This window comes from Macrobrachium nipponense, chromosome 7, assembly GCF_015104395.2.
Source record: "Macrobrachium nipponense isolate FS-2020 chromosome 7, ASM1510439v2, whole genome shotgun sequence".
NCBI classification, from domain to species: Eukaryota; Metazoa; Arthropoda; class Malacostraca; order Decapoda; family Palaemonidae; genus Macrobrachium; species Macrobrachium nipponense.
Window position 1 is genome coordinate 103750152 of NC_061109.1, and position 17661 is coordinate 103767812.

Here is a 17661-nt window from a genome sequence, read left to right on the forward strand (position 1 = left end):
AAACTTTTGATCACTTGTACTCTTTAAATATTGTGTTTAATGCTTATTACTTATAATTATTAAGTTTTCATTGCAAACAATACGCTATTTATAAACATACGAACGAAAATATGAGCAATCTTTATACCCAGTTCTTTTTCTCCCACCCCCCCCTCTCTCTCATTAATATTACTATCAAAGTATTATCATTGTTATTATTAGCATTATTATAATAATTATTTTTCATAATTATTGCTTTTATATTATTGTTATTGTTGCTACTGATGTTATTGTAGTATTTGGTGGTCTTTTTATTATGTATAACTCTTTTAGTAATAACACAAAGTATTCAAACACATTTTGCCCTAATTTCAATAAACAAAATAAAGTACAAACCCTGATACAAAGCAGAAAATAAACAAAGGAAAATTCAATTGTAATGGAAAGGAAAAGGACTACACTCACTTTGGCAGTAACTTGTGGCTGATAGCAATTTCATATCATATTCCTCATTCATCAACAGTTATTCATTTTCTAAAGTGTAGTCCTTTCCGTCTTTTCCTGGGATCATTGGCCAATTGGCTATTACCTACAGAATCACTAGCATTTCCTGACATAATGAATGCACAAAAAACCAAGAAAAAAAACAAAAAAAATAGTGGCTGCAATCATGAGGTTTGTTTATAATCCCCGTGGAAGGATCAAACTTAAGGCATTCGGTACCAACCCAGCGTTCCCAGGAGCTGAGTGGTGAGACGACACTAATTTTCCCCTTTTCACACAATCATTGGTCGAGTTGAGTTAAATACAAAATTTAGGCCAAAGGCCAAGCACTGGGATCTATGAGGTCATTCAGTTATTCATTTTCTAAACTGTAGTTCTTTCCGCCTTTTCACGGGATCATTGGCCACTTGGCTATTACCAACAGAATCACTAGCATTTCCTAACATAATGGATGCACAAAAATATCACTGAAGCGACAAATTAACAAAATAATAAGAAAAAATAGTGGCTGCAATCATGAGGTTTGTTTATAATCCCCGTGGAAGGATGAAACTTGGGGCGTTCGGTATCAACCCAGCATTCCCAGGAGCTGAGTGGTGAGATGACACTAATTTTCCCCTTTTCACAAAATCATTGGCCGAGTTGAGTTAAAATATAAAATTTAGGCCAAAGGCCAAGCACTGGGATCTATGAGGTCATTCAGCACTGAACTGGAAATTGACAGTGGTGTTAGGAGAAGGTGGAAAGTAAGATGAAGAAAGAGTATATGAAAGGAGATACAGTAAAAGGAACGAAAGTGGTTGCAGCTAGGGGCCGAAGGGACGCTGCAAAGAACCTTAAGTAATGCTTACAGTGCACCACATGAGGTCCACTGACGGAACTAACCCCCTACTGGGACACGATCATTGGTCAATTACCTTTTACCTACAGAATCACTAGCACATCCTTACATAATTAATGGAAAAAAATGTCAATGTCACGGAAGCTGCAAATTCACAAAATAATAAGTAAAAATAGTGGCAGAAATCACAGGATTTGTTTACAATTCACACAGAAGGCTGAAACTATGGGCGTTCGGTACCAACTTGGCGTTCCCAGGAGCTGAGAGGTGAGAGGCCCTTTTGCTTAACAAACTTCCACTCGATTGCAACTACTGGCCAGAAGGTTGAAAATGATACTCAATAATAAAGGATTATTTACCATATGTGATAGAAAATGACAATTTGTCGAAAATTTGCATTTTTCCTAACTATACAAACCTGAGGTCCTTTAACAATAGGAAGTAGCTAGCGGCAGCTGGAACGGTCGTAAGCTTCGAACAAGGGGAGAACGGTAGTTAACTGCTTGTCCGACAGTCGCGCGTAACCAAATCACTTTTGCTTTTGGCCCATGCAAAATACGCAGAGTGAGGGGTGGCATGAGGAGGGACTATATGTAAAGGACCTCAGGTTTGTTATAGTTAGGAAAAAATGCAATTTTCGACAAATTGTCATTTGTTCCGATACGTAATACAAACCATCGGTCCTTTAACAATAGGAAGACTCACTTCTTGGTGGGAGGAATCTGAGTCTTTTGATGAACAGACTGGTGTTCGTCCATCCCTGGAATGCCTCCCTGGTCGTAAGAGCGAGGGAGGGATCCAAGCCTCTGTCCGATTGATCGGGGTGTGCACCGCAGGATCAATGGTCAGACCTCTGGGCCGAGTACTAAGAGAGAGGCAAAGCGTATCTCTTCGTACCAGCAAGCAGAACTTGTTCCTGTTTGCAAGAGGCAACATAAAGTATGGGTTGTCTCAAGCTGGCATCCACTTCCTCCCCTTGTTGGAGGAGAAGTGGTGGAAATACGCCCCTATCCTAGTGAAAGGGATAGGATGGGCTCTGTTGAGTAGCTCACCTGCATTCTTGTCCTTATCCAGCAGGGTGACGACCGTGTCCCTCTAACCACAGGTAGAGGGGAAGAAAAAGATGGGAAGAGGAGCCAGTCACACTCTCATTTCACTCATCCATTCTACGTCACACCAGGACTCGATGCTGTTCAGCCTGCGAGGGTCTGGGTTCGCTACACAACGTGTTGAGCAGCCACCACGGGTCCCAAGGAAAAAGATCCAAGGACCTGTGGGCAATATCCCGAAGGTAGAAGGAAGGGCATGTGGTCTGGTTGGACCAGACCCCTGCCTTCAGTACCTGTGCCACGGAGAAGTTCTTGCGGACAAGGCAGTATCTCCTTCGCATCGAAGGCGGTGAAGTCCATTAGGGAGGGGATTGTGAACGACTCGAACCAATCGTCAGGGACCGAAGGGTTCTGAGTCTTCGCTACGAAGTTCGGTACGAAATCGAGCGTCACGGATCCCCATCCCCTGGATGCTTGACTTCGCAGGAGAAGTCATGCAGTTCCTCAGAGGAAAAGAAGGAAATAGTCGCATGACCTATCCCTCTTCTCTACTTCTTGTGATGTCCAGTACCCATACTGGTCTGTCCGTTTTTTTTGCCACGAAGTCTCTCGCAATCCTCCTATCCCCATGCAGCGAAGTTCTCGGTAGTGGATAGGACACCGACACTCCATGGTGGGTGTCGATGGTATGGGTACTGTGACAAGCTATTAAAACGAAGTAATGATTGCTCTGTAACAACCGAACTAAGTCAACAGCGTAGTTCGTAACTGACTCGGGCGCTCTGACAGCTGCCGACTGACTGCGTTCGGTAGGAGGCAAGTTTGTCCAAGCATCCGAGTAAGTCACGTGACCTTCGCCTTTAAAGGGTTATGCCGAGAGACCAAACAAATAATGTATTTGTTTGTCACCAATGCCGGACAGCGAGGTGATGATTCTCTTAAGGCATGTGCCCAACAGGCGAAAGTCAATTGCCTTCTAGAGACCGAGGTCCCTGAAGGCAAAACATCTCATGGTTGTTGAATCTCAGCTAAGGAGAAACAATACTATGTACCGTTGAAGACGAAGGTAGATTATTGAATGCAACCTACGTCTTCACAGACGAATCGAGAGAAGGATTCTCAAGATTCATAACCTGTGCTTACAAATGACTGAAAACGCTAACCGCTATTTCATTGCTGTCCGGTGAGAAGTCATAGTTGCAATGAAAGCGGGGCGTTCTTCAGTAATGAAAACACAGGGGAAAGCCGCCTGAAGAACTGCTTGCTCATGGGCTGAACATTTGGAAGTAGAGCTGTCAGGTCGGAGAGTAGGCGATGTCTTCTGACACATCTTGTAATTCGGGTTGAACAATGAACAATTGTACACCTACGAATACGAGATATTTTGAAGACAAACTCAGATGTCTGCAAAATCATTCGCATTATCGCAGTGCGATGCAGCGGGAGACTTGTACGACTTCTGTTACCGTGCGGTAAACAGAAAGATGAAAGAGTCCAAGAGATATCTCTGTTGAAAATTCTCGCAATGTCGAAGGCGATGGAATCTAGCGTCACAGCAGTAGATGGTCCTTCATTATTGCGAGAATCCCCATTAATCAGAGACCTAAGTCCATGATTGTTGGGCAGAGATACGGTTCGTAGTCAATCAAACCAGGGGAGAGAGAGACATAACTGACCGTGCATCTCGGAGGCCCAGCTGATACTGAGCTGCTGTCAGGCAGTTCAATACGCAGTAGTTGAGCCTGAGCTCTCGCCGACTCGTCATCCTGAGTTGCCATGTAATCCATTATTCCACGAAGGAATGCGTTCGGCTAGAACTACCGAGCATAAAAGATATGCTCGAGCAATTATATTTAGGCGAAACGAATTTCGGTAAATATAAAAGTTGAAATGGTGTTGTCGTGACAAAACCATAAGTATATAAAATTGAAACTGAAAACTCCTGGGAGGTTGCAGGCAACCATGAGTTGCAGTTTCAATTAGAATACTTCTCTTCTAAGTCGCAATCCGTAGATAAACTAGGATATGCGCCTACCCCTCGGACAATTCAACTGCTTAGTAGAATCATGTTTCGAGGTTAATATACATAGTATATTTGTAGGATTCTGAACAACGATCTCCATCCTAAATTCTTTCCTTCAAGAAAACAAATAAGGATTGGAGATCGACCACCTTCGATCTCTATCAAAGAGTGAAGGAGAAGTCTTCCTCGAAGGAAAGCTTCAATGGTGAACAGAATACTAAGACGATAGTTCAAGCCAAACTGGATATTCCCGTCCGATCTTCTCTATTCCAGGTTGGTCGCCTACTGTAAGATAGTTTTCTTTCAGCAGCAGTCTTCTTCCCAATGCTAGAAATTCCAGGAATTCGAGCATAGGCGAGGTTTCCTGATTATCGTGTAACATCGGGGATTCTCGTCTCGCTCACTTTAGACCGTGGTCTCGCCTAAGTGTTTGGAGACGTAAAAAACTCGAACACTCTGAATGCGCTAGAAATTCCGTAGAATTCTAAGCAGTCTGCGAAACCCCCACCGAATTCGTGAAACGATATCGGCTGGTGGTCCTCTCGATTCCCGTAGAAATCGAGAATGGGGCAGGATCCCTCCTCAACGACCGGGGCTTACGTCAGGTAGGACCCGAAGGTCCCCCCTGGTAGCGCAGTCCCCAACGTGGGATCCTACAGAGAAATCTCTGTAGGATCCCTCCCCTTTCCCTCGTAGCCGTAAGGAGAGAGGGAATGGGGGAGGAATTGGATACTCGCTCGCCTTCCCAGTGGAACTAGCAGTTGGAGAAGAATAGGAGCAGCCATCGCCTTGCGGCGATGGTCTCTCAGAGTCTGGGAAAACTGTATCGTCAGGAGGAAAAAACGTTTTCCCGCGGAGGGTTACGAACTCTCAACTGTAGGTAAGGGTCTGCCGCCACTGTGAACGTCGTCTGGGTGGGGCTGATCGACACCTGACAGGAGAGAGCCGGATACCGTCCTCCGACTCATTCCAGTCCTCGTCGAGGTCGAAAACCTCTCAGGAGGACCGAAGGAGTATTTAAATACGGTGTCCGAAGACACGTAGAAACGCCGCTGTCGCAGTAGAGGAGGTGGAAGTAGCTTGATCGACCGGCCAGAACTGAGAGAGCCTTCTTGTCCGGAGACGAGAGACTCTGGTTCGAGACAGAATCGGCAAGCTCCGATCGCGGCAGACCCACCGTCGGTTTGGGTTCTTCTCGGGCCCCAAAACGACTCGAGCAGAGACGTGGGCTCTGCTGGTGGGAGCGGCAATCCTTCCGCAAGGTCATTATGCTGACGAATCAGCTTATGACTTCTGCAAATTCCTCTGTATCTCGGGAGTAACCGGCGTCTTGCGGAGTAGGACCGTCCAGTCCCTCCAGCAAGAAACAGATCCCGAGATACTCCTCCTTCCGAAGGAGGAACAGCGGCAGACCCCTGACGGTCGCCTCCAGCTACTTGCGCGTATGTCCTGGTCGGTCCTAGAACCGTGCCTGGTCCATACGGCGTCATAGCGGGATCGCGAGCGGCGCACCTCTCGCGATCACTCATAGGTACCTCGCTCCTCCCGGTGTAGCCCGAGGAGGTTGAAGGTACAGGAGAGGCAGACCTGACGCTCCCCCCTAGCTCGCTGGCAGGCAGACCAACGTGCTTGGAGGGCTGCTGCTGATCGTCAACCCGCGGTGGCGATCGAGCAGCAGGCCTAGCCTTGCCGCTTGCCTGGGGCGAGAGGCTCGGCTGAGAACGTCGACGCTGATCTCTAGCGTCAGGCGAGCTGTTGCTGGTTACCATCTCCGCCCGGGGTCCCGATGGGAGCGGCGTCAGGTGACCTGCTAGGTTCGCTGTCGCGGTGAGACCGGCGAGCGTCCTCTCGGCGCGTCGAGCCGCTGGTACCAGCCGTGGCTGGTACCGACGGCCGCGGGGACCCCTTCCTCGCCTCAACTCGTGGCTGGTCAGCGACCGTCACGTCAACCCGAGCAGCCAGCTGGTCGCTGCGAGAGCGTCCACTGGCCTGGCGAGAGTCGTCTGCACGACTCTCGCCAGTCTTCTGCTCCGCGCTTCGGTCTTGACGGCGAGCGAGCTCGGGTGTCAAGACTTTGGCTGGACGGTCTCCCGCGGGAGACCGTCCACTCGGTACTTCTCGCTAAACGAGAACGCCGAGGGCGGATCCTGGTTTAGCGGCAGAAACCGCTAGAACCAGGCGAGGAAGTGCCAGCCGGAAGCTGGTACCTTCCTCTGGTCCCCGTCTTCTTCTCCTTGTAGAAGAAGAGACGGGCCCTGTTCCCGAGGGGGCAGGAGGACCAGCAGAAGAGCTCCCCGAATCGCCGGAGCGAGACGGGCCCTCAGAAGGTCCCGAAGGAGCCTTCTTAGGGGGGAAAATCGGGCGGGTTACCGGCTGGTCGCTGCAAGAGCGGCCGCTGGCCTGGCGAGAGTCACCTGAGCGGCTCTCACCAGCCTTCTGCTCCGTGCCGCGTCTTGGCGCCGAGCGAACTTCTGGCGCCGAAACTTGCTGCACGGTCTCCCGAGGGAGAACGTACACTCGGGATCTCTCGCGAACGAGAGACCGAGCCGGAACCTGGCGTAGCGGCATCGCCGCTAGCACCAGGCGAGGAAGTACTAGAGCTAACCGATACTCCTCTGGTCCCCGTCTATCTCTTCCTTACGGAAGGGGAGACGGGCCTCGCTCCCGAAGGAGCAGGAGGACCAGCAGAAGGACCCCCCGTCCCACTGGGGTGGGACGGGCCCTTAGAAGTCGAAGGGGAAGAGGCAGCAGCAGACGATGAAGACGAAGATGACAGCTTCCTCTTCTCCTCTTCCTCGTCAGCTCACGCAGGACAGTCGTCAGGTCCTCCATCCAGGCCGGAGCCGGGGCTATTGCCGAAGCAACACGGCCCGACTGCACCTGTCCGGAAGGACCTGGGACTGGGGAAGACACACCGTGGGCAGGACCAGCATGGACAGGCTCAGGAACCAGGAGCGACAGGAACAGCAACCAGCTCAGGAGCGGCAGGAACAGCGGCAGCGGTATTAGACCCAGAAGGGACAGCCAAGCCAACAGCGGAATCACATCAGCGGCAGGTACGGCAGGCCACAGCGATCGCCTCGTAGAATCATCGGCAGCCAGCGGAACCTGGGTACTGGCGGCCGGTCCAGGGGCGAGCTGCTGGAACAGCGGAAGTCTGGGGCAGGCAACACGAAGGAGAAAACAGGCGGCGGCGTGGGCAAACCCCCCCTCGGCGACAGCGGGGCGGCCCTAGTAGCGGCAGACGGCGTCACCGACACAGCATGGGGAGTGTAGACCAGGAGGGGGGGGAGCAGCATAAGCGGCCGTGGTAGTAGTGGAGACCGCCCCAGACCTCGCTAGACGCTGCAGCAGCCCGTGGATGCTAGGCACGCCCTGCCGCCGCGGTGGTCATACCTGTCCAAGGTCGTCTCCCACGGATGTAGCACCTGCGGTAACATAGGTAGATTAGTAAGAGGGGTTCCCTCACGCACGGGGGGAAGACATGCCCCACCCCCGAACGCAAGGAAGACCCCACAAATACAAAATACAACGAAGAAGCTGAGCGGGGGGCAGGAAGGAAGACGAAGAATCGGATACCAAGGGAGTCGCGGGAGAGCTTTGCGACGACTTCCTGGCAGACCTTCGCTTCCCCTACCCCCGCACAGCAGTGAAAAGTAATATGAAAATGAAACAGAATACTGCCCTTGCGATTCACTTCATAGAACTTAAAAGGGGAAAAGATCAATTCCCGGGTAAGAACGGAAACTTGATCCAAATAATATGATGCTATCATAAAACATATATGAAAATGAAACAGAATACTGCACTTGCGATTTCACTTTCACATAAAATAATCGTAAGGATCAATTCCCGAGTAAGAACGAAAATTGATCCAAATTAAATTCATGCAAATAAATAAATGAAAATGAAAAGAAATATTGCAATTGCGAATCCACTTTCATTGCAATCTATTATACAAAATAAAGGCTCGTGCCGAGCGCAATCACTCTCGGTAACGAACGCACAGGGCAAAAATATAATGAAAAGAGTACTTACATTTTTCAATTACACACTTTCGCCCAAAAGTTACATGACTCGGCGCGAGCGCGCCCGCCCTCGGCACCGAGACATAATTCAAGGGTTCAATTCATGAAAAGAGAGGAAATCGCCGCATCTACGGCGATAGCTCCATGTTGGTTCATATTAAGTAATGAAAATGAAAACAGTGTACTTACAGTTTCATTTTCAAGTCAAAACAAACCATTAGTAGAAAACAATAAATAACAAAGCATACGACGATGAAGCGGGCAGGAGACGATGACGAACACGTCCATTCACACCCGCGGCCGAAAGCAAAAAGTGATTTGTTTACCTTCCAGTCGCGCGTCGGACAAGCAGTTAACTACCGTTCTCCCCTTGTTCAAAGCTTACGACCGTTCCAGCTGCCGCTAGCTACTTCCTATTGTTAAAGGACCGATGGTTTGTATTACGTATCGGAACAATGGCCTCTTGCACCTTCCCATATGAAAGTTAGATATGTCAGGAAGCTGATCATGCAAAAAAAATGTTATTGTATAATACAATTAAGTTTGTTCATACTTACCTGGCAGATATATATATAGCTGTATTCTCCCGAAGTCCGACAGAATTTCAAAATTCGCGGCACACGCAGTGGGCGGCCAGGTGGTGGTACCCATTCCCCAGCCGCTGGGAGGCGGATATCGGAACTATTCCCATTTTCTATTCATATTTTTATCAGTGCCACTGTCTCCTGAGGGGAGGTGGGTGGGCACTTTAATTATATATATCTGCCAGGTAAGTATGAACAAACTTAATTGTATTATAACAATAACATTTGTTCATGAAACTTACTGACAGATTATATATATAGCTGAATCCCACCTTCGGATGGTGGGAAGAGGACAGAATAGGATTTTTTGGTTTTTTGGGAAACTAAATTAAGTTGATGATATACATCTTGGTTCCTCACTGTTAGCATAGCCGACTTCGTGATTACTGTCACTAAAGTCTGCTTCTGCGTACTAGAGTTGCCAGCGAGGTAGAGACCTGTAATGCTGGTGCGCTCTAGATGATCTGTCAACGGGGGCGTGACCACAATGTGACTAGACCATATGACCATACTTCTTGAGGGCAACGAAGCTAAAACCACACCTGACCTAACCTATTAAAGTTAGTTCCATAACTTCTAGGCTAAAGAAAAGGAACGCGCCTCAAGCGACCAACCCTTCAAAGTTAAAAGCACACCTTATCCCTTTTTCCATAGGATGAGGATTCGTGTTGCTTGCTGCCCCCAATAATATTCTACGGATATATGGTCCTAGCGACTTACGATCTCAAAATGTCGTCTTCACATCCCGTCGGGAGTGTGAAGCGAACACAGAGTTGCTTCGCTAAAGCGTGGCACTCAGGATGTTACTGAGTGTCATGCTCTGTTGAAATGCTTCCGAGGCCGCGCCCTCACCTCTTGAGCATTCATATTAAGAAAAAAATCTCAAATCTTTATGCAAACATAATGAATGAGACTTCTTAAAAAGAACTCCTTGACTATAATGCCAGGGTGTTCTTGGACATGAACCAGTCTGGTCTTTTACGGAACACCGCAGATTGTCCGTTGACCTCGACTTACTATAGTTTTATTAAGATAAAACTTGAGAGACCCGACAGGGCACAGGACTCTCTAATGCCTTTGCCCAATAATTTGTGCCATACCCTTGGTCTCCAAACCATTCGGGTCAAGGGTTAGACAGGTTTTTTCGTTCTTATCAAGAACGGAAGGCTTAGAGGACAGACGCATTATGTCCTTTAAAGCTAAAACCTCTGATGAATAGCTAAAAGCTCACTAACCCTCTTTGCCGTGGCTAGAGCGGTTAGAATGTTAGCCTTTCTGGTCACGTGTATTAAGTTCGCAGAAAGGATAGGTTCGAAAGCTGGCTTTTGGCATCAGAAACTCAGACTACGTCTAAGTTCCATGCCGGACCTGCGATCCAGAGAATTTCAAGATCTCCCCAGACCTCAAAGATCGTGAAGCTTTGTTGTTTGACGAACCGAATCTCTGAGCCTAGAGGCCGTCAACAACCTATTTGCATATTCTACAATAGTTAGGACTTCTATCTTATCTCGTACTCATACGGAAGATATGGAACCATAAAGCAATTCACAGAGGTCGAGTTGGAGGAACAGTCATTTCCCTTCACTATCCAGAAACGGCCCGCTCCGATTGAACACTGAAAATAGGCAGCACTGCTTTGCCTTGGCCAAGAGACTGCCATTAATCTTGAAGATCTTATCGCTTCTCGATAGTCTGAACGCCTTCAGACTCAGAGAGGAGAGATATTAGATACTTCACTAAGTGACGAAGTTAGATTACACCGATTCTCTCGGGAAGGGTCTTTGGACAATTCTCTGAATTACCTGACCTCTGTGAATCCAACCTCTTAGAGGCCAACATGTGGCGACTAAAGCTTATCCTCTAGGATCATGAATAAGGGAACAACTTAAGAGGAAGCTCCTTCGTCTTCAAAATTACGAAAAAACTTAACGAAAGGACGCCCTCAGTCTCTCCTCACTTTCGAAATACTTCTAAGTGAGGATTACTCAGACGTCAGTAGTTGTTGCCTTCGATCGAGAAGGACCCGCACGGACGTGTACTAGTTTAAACGAACCTCTGAGGACCGTTACGTCCGTGCTAAGCCCATAACCAGTTCTTGAGCTATGAAAGAGCTGAGAAATTATCCGAGATGATTTGGGCCACTCGATCCAAACTCACCCTTCGAGGAACTGGAGAGTCCGACCAATTTGGCTTCCCAATTCTTTCAGACAAGTGCCAGAACATCTGTCCTCTGTTTCGGATGTCTGGGCACCCTCTCGCTATCACCCGAGGTGATCCTCAAGCCGTTGAGAGAAAATTAGAATTATTACAAGATCTTTGATGTTATTCCAATTTCTTCGTGAGGAAAAAATTGTAGAGGTCTGAATTGCTGTTTATTCAGGGAAAACAAGCTTCTCCAGCGAGGAAATGGTCCCCAGCAAACTCATCCATTCCCTCACTCAGCCTGCTTCCTTCCCTAAATAAGGCTGCACTTTGCATAAGCAGGAGAGCATTATTATAGTGCTATGCCGCGGTAGATTCGTACAGAGTTCTGTTACCGTGCGGTAAAACCCGCACCGAACAAGTATAAGAGATATCTTGTTGAAATTTTCTAAGTAAACGGAAGGCATGTTCATTCATGATTACTAGAAATTTCCTCAACCCGAGGCTAAAAATCCATGATTGTAGGGCAGAGAGACGCAACCAAACGCGCATGACACCGAGCTAGCCGGTACTGCGTAGATCACATCACAGTAACAGCAGCCTTGTTCATCGTCTCGCACTATCTGCCTGAGTTGCCAGCTACTCCTTTTACGAAGGGATAGTATGAAATTATCGAGCAAAAGGAAAACTCTCCAGCAGGCATATTTAAACGAAACAAAATTCGCTAAATACAGAATCTGAGGTTGGTGTTGTCGTAACAATACCTGAATAGTTATTCTTACTCCGAAAACTCTTGGAAGGTTGAAGGGAGTGTCAAAAAATAAATACATTAGAGAACAGTTCTTTCGGCTTCTTATCCGCAGAGGTAAATACTAAATGCGTATATGACTTGACCCATGCCGTTAGCAAAATGACGCAAAGATAAACTACGTAAGTATTGTAGTAATTTGAACATTGAATTCTCTACTACATCTTTCCTCGACGAGGAAGAGAGAAAGAAAGGAAAACGACTGTCCACGTTCTAATGAATGAGACTTTTAAAAGAACTCCTTGACTCTTTGCCAAGAAAAGGGAGTAATATTCGAATAGAGATCATCAAGAGAGAACCGAGGATCGAAAAGGACCGTTCAATGTTCTTATGATATTGGACATAAGACTTCCTGGATCTAGTCTACAAGTCGTTTTTCTTACTCCCCGGATGAGCCTCTGAAAATGAATGAGAGCTCTTCGAAATTTGTTAATGAGTTTATCCGCTTAAACGATAAAAACGTTAAAATCTATGTCAATGAAGGAAGTACTACCCCATTTATGAGGGGTCCCCCCACTTAAATGACAAAACGTTTAGTATCTTGACAATGGGAAAACGTCCTTACTAGACAAAACTATTAGCACTTTGCTAATAGGGGAAAACCCTTCAACATGACGAAAGTCACCCAGGAATCCGAGTATATAATCTTCCCCGATTCTCAGAGAAATCGATGAAGAGGAAAGAGGGATCGAAGAAAAAATTCGGGTATGTCTCTCCGCTAACTCCGAATCCTTTTTAAAAATTTCTGTAAAGGAATGTCCTGTGGAGAGTCCTGAAAAAACCTCCTCTTGACGAGCGTTTATAAAGCGTCAAGCGTCCTAAGAAACGTCCTGAACAGCAAATAAGACGCCTTCTACAAGTCTTTCTCTCGCAAAAGCGTCCTGCCGAGCTTCCACCGAAGCGTCCTGGCGAATGTGCACAAAAGCGTCCTCAAAAGCGTCCCTGGAAAGCGTCCTGCTGAGCGTCCTCAAACTGCTGAGCGTGCTTAGCTAGAGCGTGTCTGAGCAGAGAACACCAAGTCTTATCTGAACGACGTTTTCAGAGAGGAACTCGTTTGAGCGCCTTGATGCATGCAAGGCCGCCAAGAGGCGTCCTGGCGAGCGACCTTGCCAACATCTCAATGTTATGACGAACCGCGTTTTGCGTATGACGTTGAATATTTTTAAGGGACGTCCTCATGCGAGTCTCCATGGAGAGCCGCACGCTGCTCCTGAAGAGTGTGAACACTAAAGGAAGACGTATGGCTTTCGTCTTCCCGCAAGGTGCTTGCCGAAGCGTCCTTGGAGAATGTCTCTACTTATAGGACGTCGAGCACCTCCAAAAGCTTCCTCACTTCTAAATTGCCCTTCTTATGCCGACCAGAGACAAGAGTTGTTTGACTGTGCAAAGCAGCTTGCCGGCCGTCAACTTATCAGCTTGCTTTTCGAAGTAAAGCGAACGTTACATAACGTATACGGAGCGCCATGAGGAGAGAAGACGAATACTGAGTTGCTCCTCCAAAAGGTGGAATCAAGAATGTCCTTGATTACCAAATTCTTTTGGAATGCTAGCGAGGTTGAAACAGCTCTAACTTCATGAGCGTTCACTCGCAGGAGGCTCAAATCACTCTTCTGGCAAGATGAATGAACATCCTTAATAATGTACAAGTGATATATACATGAGCGTTCATATACATGAGCGTTCACTCGCAGGAGGCTCAAACACTCTTCTGGCAAGATGAATGAGCCTCTTTAATAATGTATAAATGATGTATACATGAGCGTTCACTCTCAGGGGGCTCAAATCACTCTTCGGTGGCAAGATGAATGAGCCTCCTTAATAATGTATAAATGAAGTATACATGAGCGGTCACTCGCAGGAGGCTCAAATCACTCTTCTGGAAAGATGAATGAGCCTCCTTAATAATGTATAAATGATATATACATGAGCGTTCACTCGCAGGAGGCTCAAATCACTCTTCTGGCAAGATGAATGAGCCTCCTTAAATGTCCCTTAGAAAAAGAGCCAGTGCATTCTCTAAAAGGGTAATGTGGTCTCTTTCCTCTCATCCTCTCGTGACGAGAGAGAGGACGTGAAGCGTCCTCTTCTCTCCAAAGCTTCTTTAGGGGGCGCGAGTCCTTCCGAGAGCCCCAAACCCCTCGATGTGGGGAGGATGCCTCGGAGGCCGAGAAAACAACCCTTGAAGGCTTCGTGCAACGTGCTCGATCTTCGGCAGCCTGGGAAGCTACAACAGGACCTGCCGAAAGGAAGCCAGATCAGCATGAAAAAGCCCGTAACCCTCCTTCGGCTTTTGACATGCCCTCTCCCTGGTTTCTGGGAGTCCGACAGAGGTCTAGGCTAGAGGCGTTATGGGGCCGATCTGACGTTCCCTCCTAACGAGAGAGAGGACGTGAAGCGTCCTCTTCTCTAAAGCTTCTTAGAGGGCGCGAGTCCTTCCGAGAGCTCCAACCCTTGCGCGGGGAGGACGCCTCGGAGGACGAGAAGCCATCCTTCAAGATTCGTGCGCGTGCACGATCTTTAGCAGCTGGGAAGCGTCAACAGGTTCTGCCGAAGGGACGCCAGATCGGTGGGGAGCCCCCGTAACCCTCTTGCGGCTTTCGACATGCCCTCTCCCTGAGTCGGGAGTCCGACAGAGGTCCAGGCCTAGAGGCATTATGGGGCCGATCTGACGCCCCCTCCTCCACACACAAGGGGCACTACACTTCACAACACTAATTGGAGAGCGAGCACTTTAGTCTAAGATTACTTGATGTTAATCCTCTAGCAGACACTTCTTCTAGGCCCGTAAAGCCATACCACAGGGTTAGGCAAAATAAAATCTACAGGTTTTAGACGGTTCATTATTTCAGCTTCTGTTTACTGTGGAGGAAAACTCCTGATTCTAACACGCTCTAAAATGCGTACATGAATCCTACTTCTTCCGTAATCAGTCACACATTACACTAATTACATTGAACTTATGCAAAGAAAACATGTAAACGCCATATACACTAAGCGAGTGTCTACCGAAAGTTACGGTAGCTTCACCATCCCCATGCAGACAAACAAAGTCTGAAACTAGGCTAACTAGCCTCAGACATCAAATGCAATGAAAAATTTACGATAGTAGTATGCCTAGCCACAAATCCAAGTCAATAATCGTAAGAATAATTAGGATACTTAAGCGGCTAATGAAGTTTCAAAATCCTAGGCGGAGGTCTGTAAACAGTTGTTTACCGACCGGCGACAGAAAAAATATGAATAGAAAAATGGGAATAGTTCCTGATATCCGCCTCCCAGCGGCGGGAATGGGTACCACCACCTGGCCGCCCACTGCGTGTGCCGCGAATTTTGAAATTCTGTCGGACTTCGGAGAATACAGCTATATATATATCATGTCGGTAAGTTTTTTCATGAACAAAAAGCCATTTTTCAAAGTTGTGGTGAGAGGCCCTTCTAATGCTAAGGTGAGAGGCCCTTCTCATGCTAAGCGCCTCATATAGCAATTACAGTGCAGGAAGGTTTGCTTAATCCTTTATATTTAGCTAAATTCTTGTTAAACATCCCTGACTTCCAAAAAGAAAATCATGCAAAGTGATACTTTACCTCCATCTAATTCAAATACACTTACCTTTTAAAAAATACATCCGCACACAAGAATCACATAATGGGTGTCCACAAACATTGACCATGAGCTTCATCTGAGGATTTCGATATTTTGTTCCCTTACAGGCAGGGCACTGAATTTCGTAAGATGCATCGTAGTAGTATTCGGTCATTCTGATTCTGTCAATAAATAAATTTAACCACTAAGGGAATAGTACATTACAAACAAAACATACAACCAGTAAAGATGGTGATAAATAATAAAGGGTCTTAGTAAAGAACTCCTGTAGTTAAAATTAGACTGACTACTATTAAAGGAGTGATATTCCAAAGATTTTTGCAAAACTGTAAATAGTTTATGTATATAGTACAGTGTAAATTTCAATCTAAGTATACTCTGTAAAACTTAAAAGAAATTTAGTACTATGGAAATCCAACTGTTTAAACACCTACACACATACTTAGGTTAAGTCACCCTAACTTCTGAACAATGCAGATTATGACTTAGGCTACTAACCTGGTCTCTGCACTCTTAACCATGTTAATATGAGGATTGGAGTAACATTCCACTTCCAGCACATCATCACATGAACTATTGTCTAGTTTGTAATAAGCCATGTTACATGCTTCAATTCTATCAGAATTCTGCAGTGATGGCACTAGTACATTTTTTTTTTTTTTTTACAGATTTCCATATGAATCTCCCCCCAAAACTTCATTTCATACATATAAAAATAATTTCAGAATTGCTAGTGGTTCTTCTCAATTCTTACAACCCCAAAATTTTCTAAGATACCCCAAGAGGCTTCATACAAAATCAGGATTTTAAATAAATATTTGCTATCACTGAAGGCATCACACTATATAAACTTTTAGTGATAAACATTTAATTCTTGAACAACAATCAATCTTTTACACTCAGACTAATTACATTTCTTGACATCAGCCTTCTTTGCAATATCACAATTTTGAAGTACAGTGGTACCTCGACATACGAAATTAATCCGTTCCGAGGTGGCCTTCGTATCATGAGCTTTTCGTATCTTGAACCGCACTTTACATGTAAAATGCCTAATCCATTCCAAGCCCTACAAAAACACCCCAGTAAATTATATTTCCAGGCTTACAACACGTTATACAGTTATGATGCCGATCCGACGGAAGAAATATGACTCCAAAAAGGCAAAATACTGTACATATTTGAGTAATATTCAACTGCATGTAATGTTCAACCCATTTTTACTGCATATATTAGGACTTTAGCATATGTCCTTAGCAATAAGCCTAGCCTATGTTAGCAGTTGCTACTGTAGCCTAGTCTATGATTCTGACATCTAAACCTAAGAAGGTAAAAGCTTAGAATATGTCAATAAAATGTATAAATAATCAGTATGTACTCATTTCAAATAATTGTTAATTAATCATTAACTATAACACACACACACACACACACACACAAAAAAACTTCCCACCTTTTATTTACATTCAGCACTTACGAGTACCGAACGATCGCCAAGCAATCACTTTTCCTAGCACACAGTAAGCCATAAATTTTCATTATCTCTCTTCAACTAATGAAACTACCAAACACTATAACAACCATTCATTTCTATTCTTTATTCAATCTTTACCTAATGGAGATACCGAGTTACTGACAGCTATAATGAAACGTATATGTAATATTAAAAATGATATTGTTATGATATGACAATTTGTCCAAAATTGCATTTTTCCTAACTATACAAACCTGAGGTCCTTTTACAATAGGAAGGTACTAGCGGCAGCTGGATAGGTCGTAAGCTTTCGAACAAGGGGTTCGGTAGTTAACTGCTTGTCCGACAAGCGCGCGCGCGCAGCGCGACTGGAGGTAAACAAATCACTTTTGCTTTTGGCCCAAGCAAAAACTGCAGAGTGAGGGGTGGCATGAGGTGGGACTATGTGTAAAACGACCTCAGGTTTTGTATAGTAGGAAAAAATGATATTGTTATGATACAATAAAGTTTCATACATAACTTACCTGGCAGATATATACATAGCTATCGACTCCGTCGTCCCCGACAGAAATTCAAATTTCGCGGCACTGCCGCTACACAGGTAGGTCAGGTGATCTACCGCCCT

At 46.0% G+C, this 17661-nt stretch overlaps 1 protein-coding gene across 1 annotated transcript in view; it reads right to left on the bottom strand.

The window, feature by feature from the left end:
- LOC135217114 (CDK-activating kinase assembly factor MAT1-like) overlaps positions 1-15740 on the bottom strand; it is a 116199-nt gene extending 100459 nt beyond the window's left edge. The window contains exon 1 of the mRNA XM_064252816.1: positions 15569-15740. Coding sequence (XP_064108886.1) covers positions 15569-15716 — 148 coding nt within the window. The 5' untranslated portion in view covers positions 15717-15740. The remainder of the gene's footprint in view (positions 1-15568) is intronic.
- Between the last annotated feature and the right edge of the window lie 1921 nt (positions 15741-17661).